This window comes from Dermacentor variabilis, chromosome 8, assembly GCF_050947875.1.
Source record: "Dermacentor variabilis isolate Ectoservices chromosome 8, ASM5094787v1, whole genome shotgun sequence".
In the NCBI taxonomy this organism is placed as follows: Eukaryota; Metazoa; Arthropoda; class Arachnida; order Ixodida; family Ixodidae; genus Dermacentor; species Dermacentor variabilis.
Window position 1 is genome coordinate 106,386,349 of NC_134575.1, and position 19,755 is coordinate 106,406,103.

At 44.3% G+C, this 19,755-nt stretch overlaps 1 protein-coding gene across 3 annotated transcripts in view; it reads right to left on the minus strand.

The window, feature by feature from the left end:
* The window catches only part of LOC142590515 (spermatogenesis-associated protein 20), a 43,657-nt gene that overhangs the window by 16,208 nt on the left and 7,694 nt on the right, over positions 1–19,755 (minus strand). For all 3 annotated transcript variants that reach the window (XM_075702702.1, XM_075702701.1, XM_075702703.1), the window contains exons 3-8: positions 19,667–19,731; positions 17,063–17,217; positions 13,034–13,180; positions 7,934–8,326; positions 5,828–6,007; positions 2,862–3,071 (exon numbers count right to left, since the gene is read on the minus strand). In XM_075702702.1, coding sequence (XP_075558817.1) covers positions 2,862–3,071; positions 5,828–6,007; positions 7,934–8,326; positions 13,034–13,180; positions 17,063–17,217; positions 19,667–19,731 — 1,150 coding nt within the window. The remainder of the gene's footprint in view (positions 1–2,861; positions 3,072–5,827; positions 6,008–7,933; positions 8,327–13,033; positions 13,181–17,062; positions 17,218–19,666; positions 19,732–19,755) is intronic.

Here is a 19,755-nt window from a genome sequence, read left to right on the forward strand (position 1 = left end):
AATCTCATCCGCCCACCTAACTTTATGCCGCTCCCTGCTACGCTTCCCTTCCCTTGAAATCCAGTCCGTAACCTTTAATGACCATCGGTTATTTTCCCTCCTCATTACATGTCCTGCCCATGCCCCCATTTCTTTTTCTTGATTTCAACTAAGATGTCATTAATGCGTGTTTGTTCCCTCACCCACTCTGCTCTTTTCTTATCCTTTAACGTTACACCCATCATTCCTCTTTCCATAGCTCGTTGCGTTGTCCTCAATTTAAGCAGAACCCTTTTCGTAAGCCTCCAGGTTTCTGCCCCGTAGGTGAGTACTGGTAAGACACAGCTGTTATACACTTTTCTCTTGAGGGATAATGGCAACCTGCTGTTCATGATCTCAGAATGCCAGCCAAATGCACCCCAGCCCATTCTTATTCTTCTGATTATTTCAGTCTCATGATCTGGATCCATGGTCACTACCTGCCCTAAGTAGATGTATTCCCTTACCACTTCCTGTGCCTGGCTACCTATTGTAAATTGCTGTTCTCCTCCGAGACTGTTAAACATTACTTTAGTTTTCTGCAGATTAATTTTTAGACCCACCCTTCTGCTTTGCATCTCCAGGTCAGTGAGCATGCATTGCAATTGGTGCCCTGAGTTACTAAGCAAGGCAATATCATCAGCGAATCGCAAGTTACTAAGGTATTCTCCATGAACTCTTATCCCCAATTCTTCCCAATCCAGGTCTCTGAATACCTCCTGTAAACACGCTGTAAATAGCATTGGAGAGATTGTATCTCCCTGCCTGACGCCTTTCTTTATTGGGATTTTGTTCCTTTCGTTATGGAGGACTATGGTGGCTGTGGAGCCGCTATAGATATCTTTCAGTATTTTTACATACGGCTCGTCTACACCCTGATTCCGCAATGCCTCTATGACTGCTGAGGTTTCGACCGAATCAAATGCTTTTTCGTAATCAATGAAAGCTATATATAAGGTTTGGTTATATTCCGCACATTTCTCTACCACCTGATTGATAGTGTGAATATGGTCTATTGTTGAGTAGCCTTTACGGAATCCTGCCTGGTCCTTTGCTTGACAGAAGTCTAAGGTGTTCCTGATTCTATTTGCAATTACCTTAGTAAATACTTTGTGGGCTACGGGCAGTAAGCTGATTGGTCTAAAATTTTTCAAGTCTTTGGCGTCCCCTTTCTTATGGATTAGGATTATGTTAGCGTTCTTCCAAGATTCGATATATCGAGGTTTGACTGTATGTGTGCGTGTGTGATGTGTGTGTGTATATCACACACATAGTCACACCTTGATGTATCGAACACTGATATATCGAATTATTGTGTATATCGAACACTTTATATATATATATATATATATATATATATATATATATATATATGCGCATGCCAGGTGAAAAGCTCCAGCAAATTGGTTCATAAAGCCCTGAATGTCCCCTTCCTCCTTATCTGGAACCTACCCAGAACCCACTGCCACCATCAAACCGTCACTAGCTCGGGACTAGATTGGGAGCACAAGCGCAAGACAAGAGGAAGTGGGGCAGGCAGAAGAGCGCTGCCTCCCAACTGTCTCCGTCTGTCCTGTTATGCCTTGTACCTTGACCTTGTCATTATGGAATACACTACCAACTACCCCGTTCCGATACCTTGCTTAGCTTTGCAGTCACATGTCAGGCCCCTCTCCTGAAACATGAAAACATAGTTGTTCTTTTTTTCTGGTTTCTTCTTTGTGATTGTTGCCACTCTTGTCGGAAACTTTTACCACTGCTGTTAATTACATTTCACAGCATTTGCATACAAGGGCAATGCTTTAAGAAACATACAAATAAATTTATATGCACTTTTTGTAGTGCAAAGCATTGGAGGATGGAAATTTTCTCTGCATGTATTTTATGGAAAGAACTCGTGTGATTTCATTGATTCTAAAGAGGATCTTAGTGCCAAGTAGGTATTCTGCCTCCAGATGGCCTCAAACTTCCTCGAGTGAAAGCACCGAAGAAGAAAGTGAAGACAACGGTCCTGTAGAAGACGATTCCTGTGGTGACTGCTGATATGATGCTGGCTGGAGACTGTAAACTGTGCGAGAGCCTCAGGAACACACAAGATAAATGTCGCAGTTTCACCCGAAAGTCAAACCATCGACTGCAATAGCAAATTAGTGGACAGATATACAAAGTAAGGATAGTAGTTTTATCGGCCGTACAAACTTGTAAACATAGGCATACTAACTAAATTAACAAGCATGGTGCCAAGCACAGACAAGCAAACATGACAACATCTCACTCAATCACCGCAGAAACTCACTGTGAAAATGCAGGAGTCAGAAAGTGTGGCAGCAGCAGCAAGCGAATTGACCTTCATGCTGTGTCTTGCATCAATGCGAACTAATCTGTGAAAACACAGCAGCCAGGGCGAGTGGGCGCAACAGCCCAGGCCACCCGGAGTAAAATGCACCATCCCCACCCCCCACCCTATGCATGGAGCCTTGTGCACGACGAAAGACAGCGCCCTTCCTCCTCACTTTCCTGGCTTGCATGCATCAGATTTAGCAGCAATCGCCACTCACCCTTGCACGCTTTTACTCGCACAAACAGCACACAGCATGGAGCAACGATATTATAGCCCTTGGACTTTATACGGAATCTCACGGCAACACTAACAGCGATGGCAGAAAATGCACCTGGAGTGTCCATATAATTGTTGTTGCAATAAAATGTCTGAAATAAGCCACTCACTATGCATCCGTTCACACAAATACTCTTCATGCGCAGTGTTCGAAATACGCAAGCTTGTTCCTGACCGAAACAATCGCACAGCTGGAAAATGCTCATAAGTGGAAGTTGTAGGTTACCTGCATAGGGTCGACATTGCCGTTCTTTCGAATGTCGTAGTAGCGGCAAACAATGTCAGCGACAGTCTTCTCCGAGCAACTGGGCAGGGGCTCTGTGAGCAGCAGGCGCACTTGTTTCTCCTCCCAGACGCAGAAGGCGCCCTCCCTCTTCTCCTTGTCCCCTTGCTCGGGGTATGAGTCGGCGTCTTCCGCGCTGTAGAAGCCGCCACTCTGCAAGCACACAAATCTGCGTTCCCACTCCTCTCTTGTCATACAGGGAAATTACAGCCCGTCACACACTTGTGCTGGGACAACAGGTAGCAGCAAAAAGATGGGGAGGGGGGCCAGATAACACACGGTGCACCTGCCTACAGAAAATGTTGTGCAAAAACCATCAACGCTAATTGTCAATGAACGTGAGTAGCCAAATACTTCTGGAAAGCTATATCGCTTTATCGAAGGAATGATGCACTTGAAGACGTATGTGTTTGTTGCAGTGAGAATATTTAGGTAGTGTTTGGTTTTTCATTGTCAGAGAACAAAGCCGTTAACCGGCACATCTGTAGCCATAGTCCAAGTGGCTATACGTATCAGCCGATTCGTCACATTTGTATTATCTTGAGCAACACGAGCACCAGTGTGGGAGATGACTGTCATCACCCTCTCTCGTGCATGCGTCTCAAAGAGCTATAGTAGTTGGTGTTCGGCAACAAACCTGCACCACAACTTGGCTGCATGAGAGCATGCACCCTTTGCATCGGTGCCCTTTGTACTGCTGGTGAAAGTCCAACCGCTGATCACCAACCACCGACCACAACAAAAACGGCCAAAAGAGCCAAGGAAGGCTATTCACTTTAAAACGTTGCTATGATAAAGATGAATGGGGAGTCGAAATTACTTCGTCATACCCATTGCTGTCCGCCTTCACAGTCAACCGTGCCCAGCACATTAACGCCAAGGTACAGTGTCTCGTGTGCACAGTGTGTGTGTGTGACTTGCAGTGTTAGTAGTGTGCAGTGGCGAGAGGGCGACAGTAGAGTGGTCGCCAACTCCGCAGCACCGCTGGTTTGCCATATTACCAAGTGGGCGACAGCTCACGGGAGTGATTGATGAGCAGCATGACGTGAAACCCTATTTGGGCCTGATCGAGGTAAAATGATCATAAAACCTCGGTGATAAACTAAAACAGGTTCATAATACCCACTTCTAGGAAATTCTTCTTCATTGAAGCAAGTTTTTAAATACATTGTTTCCTACGGGAATTTCATGAGGAAATTCAACTACTTCATTATATCCGTCATTTCATTATAACCTACTCTGTTGTAATGAGGCATTTTTACCTCTACTCAAGTCTCCCAGTGTGACTGACCACTGGCCTAAACTACTGCCTCGATTAATTTAATCTGGCCCTCATGTGAAAGCTAAAGTCGAGATCAACCAATCAGAAGCATAGCTGTACAAATGCAACTGTCGCTGTCTGCTCGGCCTCGAGCCCAGTCTCAAGTAACGAAACACCGCTCGCAGCTTCCAGTTCAGTGCCACATTACCTCAAGATATTACGCTACAGCTGATCATATCACCTGACGCACCTCTAACTGAACAGCTGAAACGAAATGATTGATTGATTGATTCCCAAAGCAACAATGGGGCAGTGAGAGGAGCCATAGTGCAAAGTTCTGGAATAATTTACATTACCTATGATTGTTTACTGTGCGCCTAAATGTACGTACTACACTAACACTTCTGCATTGTGCCCCTGCAGGAAAACAATCACAGAAAAAGATTTGCAACTGCCATCTTAGTATGTTCTTCAGAGCAAAAATAAATGCACGAACACTCCCAAGAAAGGACACTCCCCCTAACACACTTTTTGAAACAAGCGCATGATGCAGCACTTGTGTGAAAAAATGAGGGGGGGGGGGGGAACATCCCTTCTTTGGGTTTGTTCGTGTGGGTGTTCGTGTGTGTGTGTGTACATGTGAGTGTGTTCTTTTGCGATCTCAAGCAACTTACTAAGATGACTTACCAACTAGCTCAGCTACAAGTTTTTCTGGTAGCTGCCTGACATGAAAAAGTTGCAGGCTGCACGACAAGAGCAACCAGCGGGATAGCAAGCTGTCATCACTACAGTCTATGCAAAAAACGAGTTTTAGCCGAGTGTTTACAGAGCACTCCACTAAGGCCCAATGATATGCGCACAGCTGCTCGGAGGGAATAGGCGTGCACACAACAGTCATGCCAGAAGCAGAGGCTACTGCCTAGCTGGTTGCACAGTGTCTGATGACACAGCCGATTTGTTTCGTCGCTGTTTTGCAGCCAACCTGACTGTGCATTGCTCACGTCTTTGGGAGACATGCTACGACATGCTTATCAAAAAGGTGAAATGAATACAGTTCTCTGCAAAGCCTCAGCAGCTGGTGAACTGTGAATGAAGCATATCATAAGTGACGCTCAGCTGAAGCTGTCTAATACGATGGCACGAGACAAGTTTTTACAATTTAGTACACTCCCACAATTGCCAAAATTCATACCTATAAAAAGAATAATAATCTTAGCACATGTGATGTCTCTCCTGGAGCTTGTGATTGAGCTCTTGGAAAAGTATGTGCAGGCAGGTTTGCTTTTCGTACGAATCTTTCTTTCTACGCTATAAAATTTTAACCGTTAGTGTGAGTACTATGCCTCAATGTCATCCTCCTCATGTGTACATATTACACTGGTCAATGCTTCTATTAGTGAGTGCTTGCCCAGTGCCCTACTGTGCACCTTCTTTCAGTTGTCCACTGTATTCAACACAATTTGATTCAATCTCACTGGAGTGTGCATTTGACTCTGCAAAGGAGTGTCGAGTGGCCAAGCGGGCACTAGGTCAAGCATTTCAGGTGCATTTACAAGCATTTACACCACAAGTTCTTTCATCTCGACTCCAAATGAATATCCACCGTTCCTTGACTGTTCCACCAAAAGGCAAGTTCCACATGACCCACCGGGTGGCTGAGGTCCCGTTCGACGTAGCACAGGATGTCACGTGCCACATCCAGTAGCCGCCGGTCGTGAGTCACCTGGTAGGCCTCGCTGTAAGCACGGGCCAGTTGAGCCTGGTCGTACAGCATCTTCTCAAAGTGCGGCACGTGCCATTTGCCGTCTGTCGCATAGCGGTGGAAACCCTGCATGACGCAAACAGAAAGCTGGTAACACATTCTTCCAACAGTCAGCTTCACGGCCATCGGGGCTGTAAGCATAGCACCAACCTGCAAACATTGAAATTAGTAAAAATCCTGCAGACACGACAACGGGAGTGGGGGAGGGAGGATAGCATGCAATCATTTTCGTGTTAGCCCTGAGAGCATGCCTTTTGTGGGATACATACGCATTTCACGATGAACAATGGTTTACCTTTGGATGCAGCACAGCAGCAGCATCAAACCTGTATCAGCAGAGATTGACAAGCAGCACCCTGTTCTTAGGCCACAGTGACTTTTTCGGTGATTTTGCTGTTGCTGACTTTGCCTGCTATAGGAAATTGTCTGAATAAACTTGCTCGAAGCAAGAACCCCTCTGGCATCCTTTCACCATCATAAGACTTCCAATTGTAGAGTAAAAAATCGAGAAAGGGGCTGACAGATTGAGTAGCACACTGTGGTATAAAGTTTGTAAACAGGGATAAGGTGCCTCAGAAAGGCTGGCCAACGTTTCGATAAGAGGACCTATCTTCGTCAAATGCAGCCTCGTCATCCTCGGCATGTTAGTTTTAAAGGGTTTAAAGTTTAAAGTTTAAAGTTAAAGTTTAAAGTTAAAGTTTAAAGTTAAAGTTTAAAGTTAAAGTTTAAAGTTAAAGTTTAAAGTTAAAGTTTAAAGTTAAAGTTTAAAGAAATTAACCACTAGTACCAACTAGCTTAAAATAAAGTCCTGTTCAAGCACCAACTCACATAACCATGCTCAATCTTAGGAGGCAATTCAACCCTGACTCAGATTTCCAAATTCTCTACATGTCCTTGAGAAATATAGAAAGATCTATACTTCCATGCATTCCCCAAGTATTCAGATATTCCCAAAGTATGCATGTGACTTTTCCTAGTTTTTTTTGTAAGCACCATGCTGTTGTCCACTCTGTCATTTTATTCTCCACTGAGATGAAACTCTGTTGATTTTTAAGCACAACGACAGTAAATTTTATGGCACAAATTTCTTCTAAGCTTCCTTAAATAAATTTTAATTGTGCAGTCATTTACATGCACAAAGACCAACCACAGCCAAAGGATGAAAAAAGAAAACCTCTTCTAAATGGAACTACCTGGCATGCTCTCAGAATGTGGAGCTTTCTTGTTTGTTAGTTTTTTTCCATACAGACAGTGATGACTCAACAAATGCAATAGGGAACAAAATAAATCTACACAAACAATGAAAAATATGTCAAAACCAAAAATGGTCCCCACTGCACATATTACTAGCCAAAAGTGATAAGCCCAGTGTAAAATGCTGAAATTTCCCAAAATTTGAGTCAATTTCCTCCTTTCCCCAAACAGTGCTCAAGATCCCTACATCTAAGAAGTTTCTTGAAGATTAGTTAGTCTCTCTAGTTGCCCTAAGAACAAAGCATCTTGGTCATTGTGCTTCTAAAGCGGCCTTGAGAACACATTAACCATTTATCTTCCAAAAACGTTCCTGGCAAGAATTGAAAAAAGAACTGCAAAATTTTCTTTTACTTCCAGAGGGTTTGCACATAGCATGCCCATAAAGAAAATAATACATGTGCTCAATTCCTCATACTCAATGAGGACACTGAATAACAAACTGCGTTATGAGAAAGGTAGTTCTTGCAATAATACATAAACATATTCAGTTATGTTCTCTCAACACATTACAATGAAACAAATGTACACTACAAAATAATGTGCACGAGTGCCCAAACTCAGCAGCAGCCAATGGGATGAGCAAACCCACTCGACTTGTTCCCGACGACTAACGCAATTGAAGACGCGACGAGGACGAGAAGAGCCACATCCCTGGCAATATTGGTACAAATTGTTAGGACGAGCACAGCTCGTGCTTGGGGTTTAAACGGTTAATGCCCAATCAAAGCGTTCGCTTGCCTTGCCAATGTGGTCGTGGATCCCGCCCTGTGCCATCATGATCAGCGTGTGGACAGTCATCTCGAGCGCCTTGTCCACGGCTGCCTTCACTTCCGACGGGGGCAACCCCTGGAGGAGCACGGCGCGGTATCGCAACAGGAAGTTCAGATTCACGCACTGGGGGAACTTTGGGGCACGCCCGAAGCCCCCCATGATCATGTCGTACGACCGCTCCAGCTGCCGGTAGCAGGTGGTGGCAACGTCGGGCGCAAACGGACACCTCAGGTTTCCTTCGCTGCCTCGAGGGGAGGCAGGCACGCCCTCCCCGCCAAACACGCGCACGTCGGACGTCTGCTGCAGGATCTGGAAGATGCGGTCTCCCTGGTCGATGAGCTTGGTCCGGTTCTGCCTCCACTGCAGATGCGACGGACTGGTGGGTCAACACTGAAGGTCACTGCAGTAAGCAGCATCTGCCACAGACGACATAGCCAGTACAAAACATTTACAGTACAAAACGTCACACCACCAGGCCAGCGCTCGGGCCGTCTCTACGACTCATCAGCCTACGCTACACCGATGGCTGGTCTCTTCAGCCCCTGAACATGGAATGGCCACTTACGTCTTTTGGATGTTGTCCCACAATACCGAAGGTATTAACATACCTATAAGTGAAGGCCCACATAAATTTTTAAAAGAAATTAAATTGCATGTTATAATGCACGGAACCATGCACAGCGGGTTATGAGGGACACCTTACTGGAGGGCGGCAGGTTAATTTTGACCACCTGGTATTCTTTAAAATGCACCTAAAGAAAGGTTTATAAGCGCATTATGTACTTTGCCCCACCAAAATCTGGCCGACACAGTTTGGAATCGCACCTGCAGCCTGATTTGCAGCAGCACGTCGTAGCCAATGAAACATGAAGACAGTTTATATATGTAGTTTATTTGTACTAGTACTGAACACAAACTATGCTAACAGCCTAGATAGTGTCGCGCATACCTGTTTGTCTTTTTGCAGTGACCGTTTATCACCTGCTCACAACTGTTAATGTCATCGCTTGGCACAAGACGCCACTTGCATGTAACGGGGACATTCTGGACTTTTGTCACCGATTCTATCTACTGTCTATGTTGTTGCCAAATCTAGTGTAATCGTATAACATGCATGACGCAAATAGTGCTGTGAATTCTGGAAGGCTCCTGATCTCCAATGATTACGCTGTAACCTTCGACAAGTCACATATAAAAAGTCAACGTGCATGACCCGCAGGTCATATTTTTGACGAACAGCGAGTGTGCTCACTGCTATCATTGCGCTGAGTGTTACTTGTTTGTCTGGGCCATCATCTAATAAACAGTTAGTTTCGTGATTAGCATTGTGCCACTGTGGTTCTTCCCTGTCACGACAATGTGACAATATGATACGTCGACCTACCTTTGCAAGACTACTCTTAAATATAAGAGTTTCCTTAGCGTTTGAGAGTTTGCCACATGTGAGTGAAAACAGCATGCTAATGAGATTATTGTTACATCCATGCCTAACTGTGGATATAACATGTGCATAAGAGAAGCTTTATCGAAAGAGTCCCTGGTTCCCCCATAAGTTTCACCACAGCTGTATGTTTCTCTTTTTTTTATGCCTGCCTAATGACATGATCGAGGGCCACTTTGAAGGCACCACATTCCTAGCAGTTGCACACAATTAGGGCCGCAACAGCTTTCTTTCATCCCATGTTATGTGAAAGCAAAGGAGCAGGCACAGAGTGGCAGCCCCCATTGAAAGTTGTCCATGCTCTAGCAACAACAGGTATAATAGTATGTCTGGGAGTGTGACGCCGTTGCAAGGAACCAGGTGGGCAGGCATTTCAAAAGTACACGGGGCGATGTTTTCATTCGTCTTATGAACGCAGAATATGGAAAGCCTACGACAAGTACGTTTGGTGGCGAGCAAGCAAAGAAATAGCGTGACAGAAACCTCGAGCTCGTGCAATCAAATAAATTGGTGGTGCTCGAGAAGGCTAAGAACTGACTGGAAGCTCAGCTATGATGGCAGGGAGCTGGCAGTGTGGCTCAAAGGTCAATGACCCTAGCCCTACACTTGGTCGCATTCCTTTGGCCTGCCTTGACTGTCACCAAGATTCCGACGCCATACAGGGCTTCCTACAAAAAATATACTACAGGGAACTCTGGTGCCATACTTGTTTAGCTACCACAAGAACGATCGTTAGTACATACATAGATTTATCTGACCTTTGCGCTTGTGGCTTCTTAAGTGTTTGTGTCCATGATTTACAGTAGAACCTCATCCATACGTTCTGGGCAAAGACATGAGAGAAAAACATACTAACCGGGAAAACATACGATCCAAAGTACCTAAAAAACTTGGCAGACTCAACTATTGTTACATCTGTGAAATGCAAAGCGTCGCGTGAATCGTTGCGGCATGAGACGCCAATGCGCGTCGAGCTGGTGGTGCTCCGGTGGCCCGAGACACTTTTTGTTCTATTCCTATTGCGGGGTGTTTTAAGAGGACGATGGGAAAGTGAAGCGAAATCGAGCTGGTGGGCGACGCTGGATGCCGCCAAAGCAAAATGTGATGCACACATCATGCCACCTGCAGCAGAGAATGACAGCGCGTTTGGATTATAGCCTACTAAAAGCTTGCAGTATGCTACCAATGGCACTACGAGCCATGCACTGTAAAATAGATAGGTTAAAATGCTTGTCGCAATAGATATGGCAGAGATAGCTGTGAGTGCGGCGTGCAACGACCAGGGCAGAGATGTGCTGGTAGCAGAACAAGAAACTGTGTACACCGTCGTTTTCACATTAGACGGACAGCTATATACTGTTCTTGATCGTGGGCTCTGGGATCATATGGAATCACATGGCATCTAGCGGATGGAAAACGTATATTATCGCAGTATGCAGCAGGGAACAGCGGCATATTTTGGTTATTGCCTATTAAAAGTGTGCACTACACTCCCGACGGCACTATGCACGGTGAAACAGATAGGCGAAGGTGCTTATGCAATTGGATTGGCAGTGACAGCATGTGAATTTCACATGCGACAACCCCGGAGAAGATTTGCTGGTACCGAAATGAGAAACTCCGTGCGTGCCGGAGTTTTCATGTGAGACGGGTGGGCGAGTATTATGGTCAAGCTGCCACGGCACGCAGCAGTATACTCTTCTCGATTTCGCACGCCTCGCGTACTTTTTTGTTTACATGGGATCTAGCGACCGGAAGACATATCATGCGATCACAGTTTGGCGATGTAGTGAACGTTGGCGCCTAAATATCGTGTTTTCCGGGAATGTCTGAACCAGTAAAAAACGAGCTCAACTCTATTGAGTCATTTTTTGTGTCCTCGATTGCGAACTTTGGCGCCGGGAAAACGTACGTAACGGGAACATATCAACGAGGTTCTACTGTAATACCCTTCATCTTTCCAAATTTCCAAGAAATCATAGTTTTCCATGTGCAGAAAGGCAATGGGTCTGTTCAGATGCACAATCATTGCCAATTGTAGTTGCATCTATAACAGAATATCTTGCAGAAAATGATCAATATCCAAAGTCAAAAAGCCATTTGATCCCAGATAGAGGAAGTTCAGGCAAATCCATGCTACAAACATCATTACCATGCTGGCTGAACAACCACGCTTCCTGGCTCCCATGGACGTTAGTGCCACAGTTCCCCCTAGCGGTTTTTGTATTTTATACTCGAAGATTCCCAGAGGCCAGCTTATCTAATGAAAAACCCTAACGGGCAATGCCATTAGTGTTGTTATTGCTGCATGGGTGGTGTGTTCCATAGTCACACACCTGTGCCAAGTTGCCAGGTCCAAAGATAAAAAAGTAGTCACAAAATTTCTAAAGTAACCACAATAGGCTGCCAAATAATGTTGTAAATTCCCCTAATGCTAATATTTTTGTTCACAAAGTTGAACTATTTCTTGAAATGGTGCTTGACCATTGATGCTGTCTGATGATCATACATTTTGTTCTGCTCCTTTATAGTAGCATGTGTGAGTCTGACAATCATCTCACTGCCCTCGCAACGCTTGACACTTAGTACTTTGCCACCATGTTACAGTGAAGCAGCACCAATTTGGATGGTGCGCCTAGTTGCTGGGCGAATCTGTGGACATATAAATTACAGCCGTGCGTGAGTTCTCAGCTTCGTATGACATTGGGTTGCAGGCAGACATTTTCATCCAAGATCAGTTGGTCGCAAAAACCAAACGCTTGCTACTAGAGCAATTTTTGCTAGCTGTTTCCACACTGGCCTTGTACCACGCCCCTAGACATTGGCAGAAGCTTTGAGGAGACTTCACTGTATTTCAAGGAGCTATCATCGCCTGCAGACACCCGCAGTGCAGGAAGGAATCGTAGTTGAAAACTGGATGCTGACCAAAAAAAATAAAAAATAAGAGACGTGACGTGCATCGTGTACGTATAACAAGAAAGAGAGCCACGCTTGCTGCCACTTGCAACACAGTTGTGCCCTTGCTACTATTACCGGTGCCACATTGGAAGTCACACATTCGTTGCTATCCGTTGTGTCGAGCTTACGGCGCAAATGCAGCGCAAAGGAAGAGCCTCGATGTTAATAACACAACACCATGGCAGATCATGGAGTATCGTAGCATAATGACTGGGCTTAATTTTGTGAGAGGGGAAAATGCATTGCAAGTTCTTGTTTGTTTTCTAGGTGGTGCCACAAGTGGCCTTCTCACCGCGCATAGTTGCCCATAACAAATAAAGGGGCAGTCACTGTTTGGCTTTGGGTGAAGACACTTCTTTCGGGCTGTGTGTTCACAGCAAGACGTATCAGCACGATGCAACAAATCAGTTCATTATGTTTACTGCGCTATGCTGTTCATACAAAGGACAAAATAAATTAAAATTGTTTATAAACGTGCGCTTATCACACATATGATTATAACATGTGTTTTAAATAAACAAATGAAAATGGGTGTCTGTCTTATTCATGTCATACTATGTCATACCAACTAGACCCGGTCGAGGCCTCGCTGAACAAAGCTCAACTTTGCTATTTGCCGTGTGCACTTCCTCCCCACTGCGCGGCACAATTACTGACTTTTGCCACACCTGCTCAGCAATGTTAGTTAGCAGAGTCTTGAAGCCAGGCTGGCCGAAGTAGCGGTCGTCGGGAGGAAAGTAGGTGCCACCAATGACCGGCTTCAGGTCGGGCGTGAGCCATACACTCATGGGCCATCCACCGCCTCCGGAAGTGGCCTGCGGCAAACGGAGAAGAAAGGAATGTTTGTACCTCAAATAATCAAAACAACACAGTTAAAATCATTGAATACACTCGAACATTTCTTCGAAGCAACGGGTATACTTAAAGTGTACTAGGTGGCACGCTGGATAGTAACCACATTGTAACCACACCCCTTTTCCATTATTTGTATGTATGTATATGCTATGTATATATTTATGTATATTACAGTCAATTCTCATTAGAACGTACTCTGATAATCCAACAAAAAATGTCCATTTTATCCGAAGTCCATAATATCCGAAACACCTCACTTCCGAAACTTCAGCCGCAAAGTCTAACAATGATATTGCGAAGAGTGAGTGCTGAACGTCTAAAATAAAAAAGAAAAAGAAAGAGAAAAAGTCAGTTTCACCTGAAAGGTGAAGAAGCGATTGCGATAGTAAATTAGTAGACAGCTATGCAAAGTAAGGATAGTAGTTTTATCAGTTACATAAGGTTGTAAACATCCGCTTACTAACTAAATTAACAAGCACAGTGTCCCACGTGCACAGGTAATATGAACACATCTCGCTCGATGAATGCGTAAAGTCACTGTCAAAATGTTGGAGCAAGGAATCATGGCAGCAGCAGCGATCGAATTGACCGTCGTGCTTCCCTCGCTTCAATGCAAATGAAAGGTCGAAAGCACAGCACATACAAAGCTACTGGCACTATGCGCACTCTGCTAACATCGCAGATCGCTTCCAAGATGAGGCCTGTGTGGGCGCGCACTTTGTCCACATCGCAGATCACTTTCAAGCTGCGGCGCCTGCGTGACCGCACCGTAAGCAGTGGCCATCTAAGTAGAACCCCCCCTCTCTTGCCTCCCCCCCCATGCCTCGCACATAAAAGGGAGGGAGAAAGAGAGGAAGGGAGGCAGGGCGAAAGCCCTGCCTCCCTCCCTCGCGCGTGCGTGCGTGATATCGAGCCGCGATTATTGGCTGGCCCTTGCAAGTCAGTTGCCAGCCCATGTCTGCATGGTAAAAGTCCATCTTATACAACCAATTTTGACAAAAATTGCTGCTAATTTCGTTTACTGTGGCCATGTCTGCATGGTAAAAGTCCATCTTATACAACCAATTTTGACAAAAATTGCTGCTAATTTCGTTTGCTGTGGCCGATAGCATGCTGTCTGTTTAAAGCGAACTTCATTGCATCAAGAAAACAGGTAGAGCAAACTAAGGTTGAAATATGGTCCATTATATCCAAAAGTCTGTTGTACATGGGTCCGTTGCAACGAGCGGAGACTGTATGCGTGTCGGACTCCTCTTCTTTTTTTTTTACCTATTCTGCAATGAAGCTCACTTTTAACTGTCATATCTCTGTGCATGCATTATTTCATATGTCTGCCTTCCTCATCTGTTCACTTGCTGATCTTGGACTGTATCGCAGCCTCATGTACATACTTGGAATGCGCCATACGTGCAACATTTAGGGACTCGTAGTGGTGCAACTTGTTCTCACCTTTTATCTCTGTATGTTTGTGTGCGCATAGGACTGCATGCTCTGGGTTTCTTCTTGCGAAATTTTTTTTACTACTGTCATTGCTATTATGTGAAAGGGAGCAGCCATCACCATTATAGGGTAACCACATATCTATCTTTTATTCCGCATTTCGATAATAGTAAAAGAACGTACACAAGGACAGAAGAAAAAAAATGCAGACACAACACAGACTGGCAATTAAAGAACTACTTAAACATTTTCAATGAACTTTTCACATGTAACAGAATAGCACCTAGCATGTGCTGAGTTTGTGAAAGATATTTTACCTTGCAATTAAGTTGGTCTCAAAGATTCTGGACCTGGCTTTATCTACATAATCATGCAATCATGACACAGAGGAAAACTGTCCGATGTTGTGTAGTAGTTTGGCTAGGTATGATGATATCACTCGTAAAAGTGTAAACAAAAGTGCCGCACACATTTCTTCTGGCTACGCTTGCACGTAGCAGCTCCAGCGAATAAAAGCGATGGAGCAAGCCGCTATTTTATGACCCATCCAGCTCCTGGATACCAAATCTGAAACTGTTTAATAAAAAAACAAGTATTTTGGACGCTCCCAAGCTTTCCGGTATTCTTTCTAAAGCTTAAGAGGGCTTCAACCTTCATTTAACACAAGAATTTCATGATGGCACGCCTCCGAGTTTCTTTTAGTGAAAACGAAAATGTGCAGATTGTCTGGTTTTTGGCTTCACAGTGCCCATGTACAATACAAAAGCAATTATTGATCAGTGAAGTGTTTAACATCCCACAGCAACATATGGAGCTAAGAGAGATGCCACAGTGTAGGACTTCGCAGATCAACAAAATTGGGGAGGGGGTATTCTGTAAGTGTCCACCTAGTGGACTGTCCATTTGAGTCGGTGCTGATTTGCTAGAGCTGAACCGGCGAGAAGCATACCGGCTGTTTCTTTCTTCTTGGTACCCCAACCCAGCCAACCAGCACTTCATCACCATCAGCACGAATCAGCACAACAAATTAATCAAAATGAAAGTGGATGAAAAAATTAACTTGCTGTGGGTGGGGAACGATCCCACAACCTTCGCATTTCGCATGCGATGCTCTACCAATTGAGCTACCGCGGCACCACTTCCCAATCCACTTTCTTGGATATTTATGTTTCATAGTAGAACTCTGGGAGTGTTAGCCAGCACCACCACTTTCATTTTGACTAATTTGTCATTTCTTTATTTCATTTATTAAGCACAAGTAATTTCCCCTATGTTGTCCTTGGTGTCAGTGTTTGTTGGCTTCTTATGATATGACTAATAAAAATTGGGCCCCTTGATTAACCCCCTTTCTTCTCGTTCATTACATAACGAGGGCCTCGAATCCAGCAACATTGATGCCTTCAGGTAGCATGTGTTGGTTTATTGACCGCTTGCCTCCCCCAAAAAAGATCACGTTCTCGTGACGCCTGCGGCAGAAAGGATGTTCCACGTCCGCCGCCAAGGTCTGTGAGTGGTGGCGCTGGCTAACACTCCCAGGGCTCTACTAGGAAACATAAATACCCAAGAAAATGGATGGGGAAGCGGCGCCGCAGTAGCTTAATTGGTAGAGCATCGCACGCGAAATGCAAAGGCTGTGAGATCATTCCCCACCTGCGGCAAGTTGCTTTTTTCATCCACTTTCATTTCCAATAATTTATCTTTTTTTTTGCTTCATTTATTAAGCACAAGTAATCTGCCCTATGCTCTCCTTGGTGTCAGTGTTTGCTGGCTTCTTATGATATGACTCATAAATGTGTGTATATATATGTGTGTGTGTGTGTGTGTGTGTGTGTGTGTGTGTGTGTGTGTGTGTGTGTGTGTGTGTGTGTGTGTGTGTGTGTGTGTGTGTGTGTGTGTGTGTGTGTGTGTGTGTGTGTGTGTGTGTGTGTGTGTGTGTGTGTGTGTGTGTGTGTGTGTGTGTGTGTGTGTGTGTGTGTGTGTGTGTGTGTGTGTGTGTGTGTGTGTGTGTGTGTGTGTGTGTGTGTGTGTGTGTGTGTGTGTGTGTGTGTGTGTGTGTGTGTGTGTGTGTGTGTGTGTGTGTGTGTGTGTGTGTGTGTGTGTGTGTGTGTGTGTGTGTGTGTGTGTGTGTGTGTGTGTGTGTGTGTGTGTGTGTGTGTGTGTGTGTGTGTGTGTGTGTGTGTGTGTGTGTGTGTGTGTGTGTGTGTGTGTGTGTGTGTGTGTGTGTGTGTGTGTGTGTGTGTGTGTGTGTGTGTGTGTGTGTGTGTGTGAGAGAGAGAGAGAGAGAGAGAGAGAGAGAGAGAGAAAAGAGTGGTAGTTGTCTGCGGAGAAGCCCCCCTAAATAAATTTATGGCCACGCCACTATAAGCTACACTCCATCAAAGGTGGCAGTACTACTACCACACCTGGATGTAGGTCATGTAGACACGGTCGACGTCCGGCCGTTCCTCACGGTCCACTTTGACATTGACGAAGTGATCGTTCATGAGCTTGGCAATCTCGACATTCTCAAAGGACTCCCGCTCCATCACGTGGCACCAGTGGCACGTTGAGTAGCCTACTGCATATGCACGCAGGCAACATATGGTTAATGGGGACAGATAATGGGAGGGTAACAACCCACTATTCCAACTACTCTCTTTCACTAACAAATAATGAATAACTAGAAGAAATAGGCCCCGCTTATACAACATGAATCAGGGGTACTGAGGCGCTCAATATCCACCATATAAAGCCAACATATCATACTGTCACATTGTAGTGATGGTCAAGAACACAGTAGCAAAACTGTGAATGATGAATCGGACTCTTTATTGGGCGAACTTGTGCCCTTAAAGGCAAGTGACAATCAAAGCACAACGATAGCGGTGAATACAGTCAGCAGACGGTGAAAATCTGATCTGTGGGTCAAGCACGCGTTGGCTTTTATACATGAGTCATCGAAGGTTCCAGTGTAATCACTGGTGCCCGTATGCCTTCCAGAAATTACTACGCAATTTCTGTCACACATGGTACAATGAGATTACACAAGGCTTGGTGACAACAGACAACGAACAGAAGCATCGACAACATTCGAGAAACTTCGATAGATGCAGGCACGTCCTGCACCTAGCGATAACATTTAACATTCATTAGCCGGTGAAAAGCGGTCACCGGAGAAAGATAAACAAGTACACATGTCAATATAAATCAAATCAAACTGTGACATTTAATGTCCCAATGCAACACACTGGCTGTGAGGAATGCCGTAGTGGGGAACTCCGCATTAATTTTGACAACCTGGCTTTTCTTTAACACGCAAATAAAACCAAGTCAACCTCCGGCAAAATGTAAACACCAGGACCGGGAGTTAAATGGGTGCCCTTGGGTTGAGCAGAAGAATTCCCCAGCCACTGAGCCATGGCCAGTGGGTCTCAACATCACGTAAAGTCGTACAGCTACTGCATAAAGCCAACAAGTCCTGAAGCCACAGAAAAGGTGAAGAAAATGGATTTTCTTTTATTAAACTGTGTAACTGAGTAATTGTATTGAATATGACAGGGGAAGCTCAAAGTGAAACAATTTTTTTTTTATCATGGTAATACTGCCACTTCCCAAGATGTCAACACAATTTCAGTTTTTACACCTTAGTTTAGAGTCTACATCACCTAAGATTAATATGTAAAAACTGAATTAATGCAACTTCCTTATATTACATACAAACTACTCCTTATCTACAAGGTTAGCAATCTGGACACACAAATGGTAACAAAAACGTCAGTCATTTATATTGTTCTAATATTAAAGGTAAGGTACAGCTAAAATAACACCTGCATGTGCTACCTTGATGAAAGACAGAGATAATTTAAAATCTCTATAAAGGGCCTTCATCCTTCAGTGGACAATACATAATGATGATTATGATGCATAACACAGCCCTGGGAATGCTAGCCAGCATCCCTTGCTGCCATGGCAGCAGATGTGGAATATCCACTAGGCCACAGAACACATATGGAACATGGACCCTGGGCAGGCAAAGCCTATAATGTCTCAAGCCGCCTAAGTCATCAAGTCTGCTAGAGTTGAGGCCCTTACAATGCTACATGTGAAAAGAATCAAAGGAACTTGGGCACAATTAAGTCAAGTAACCATCCTTAAAACCCCACAGACATTGATTGCACCTCTTTGCTTTGTATGGTGATCAGCGCATATAGCCAACAAAAAGCAGTCATTGACAAAGAACGACATTACACTTAATTACACTGTTGGCTAATGTAACAGCGACAAATGTCCTGCTTTTTTTTTTACAAGATTCGGCACAAAATGTCATGGGCTGTCTCGATGAGGGGCACATGTAATTTTCTTTACTCACTACTGCTAGCTGCCTTTTGGTAGCCAAGGCAGGAGTGGTACAGGTACACCAACAAGTGTAAAGATAACACAAGTCATCAGTTCAATGTTACAGATACATCAAAGAGTAGTACAAGAATAAAGTAACGAGCAGACTCTGCAACAAGTATGAAGAAAGATCGCGGGCACCTGAGGCATTTGACCAAACTAGCGAAAAGAGAAAAGAAACACAGGATACAGACACCAACAAGAGACAAAAATAAATGCGAACTGCTACAGAAAACGAGACACGGCCAATAGAATAAATTCTCATGATGTACCTGTGTCGCATCAGGTGGAAGTAAGTTCCATTCCTAGCATTTTCTTGGGGGAAAAAATAAACACAATAGGCATTCACTCCCATTTGCACTTGCATAATATTCCTGTTTATTTCTTTATATCCTTTTGTAATTTGATATTGTGTATACCTTTGTATTTTGAATCTTGTGTTCTTTCTTTTTACATAGAACATCCCTTAAAGGGAAGAAACACAAATTTTATGTTTCTTGCAAATTATTTTTAATACAATAGGAATGTAAATTTTGTTGAAGGTAGCAACAGTTTTGTGCTTGTGTTGATCTAGCTACAGTGCCTTAGGCTGCTGACACCCACAGAAGAAAAGCAACCAAGACTCGACTTACCAGACAAGAAAATGAGTTTATCCTCATCTTTGGCCTTCTTGAAGGCATCCTCACCCCATGGATACCTAAAAGTAAGACAGTGCATTTTC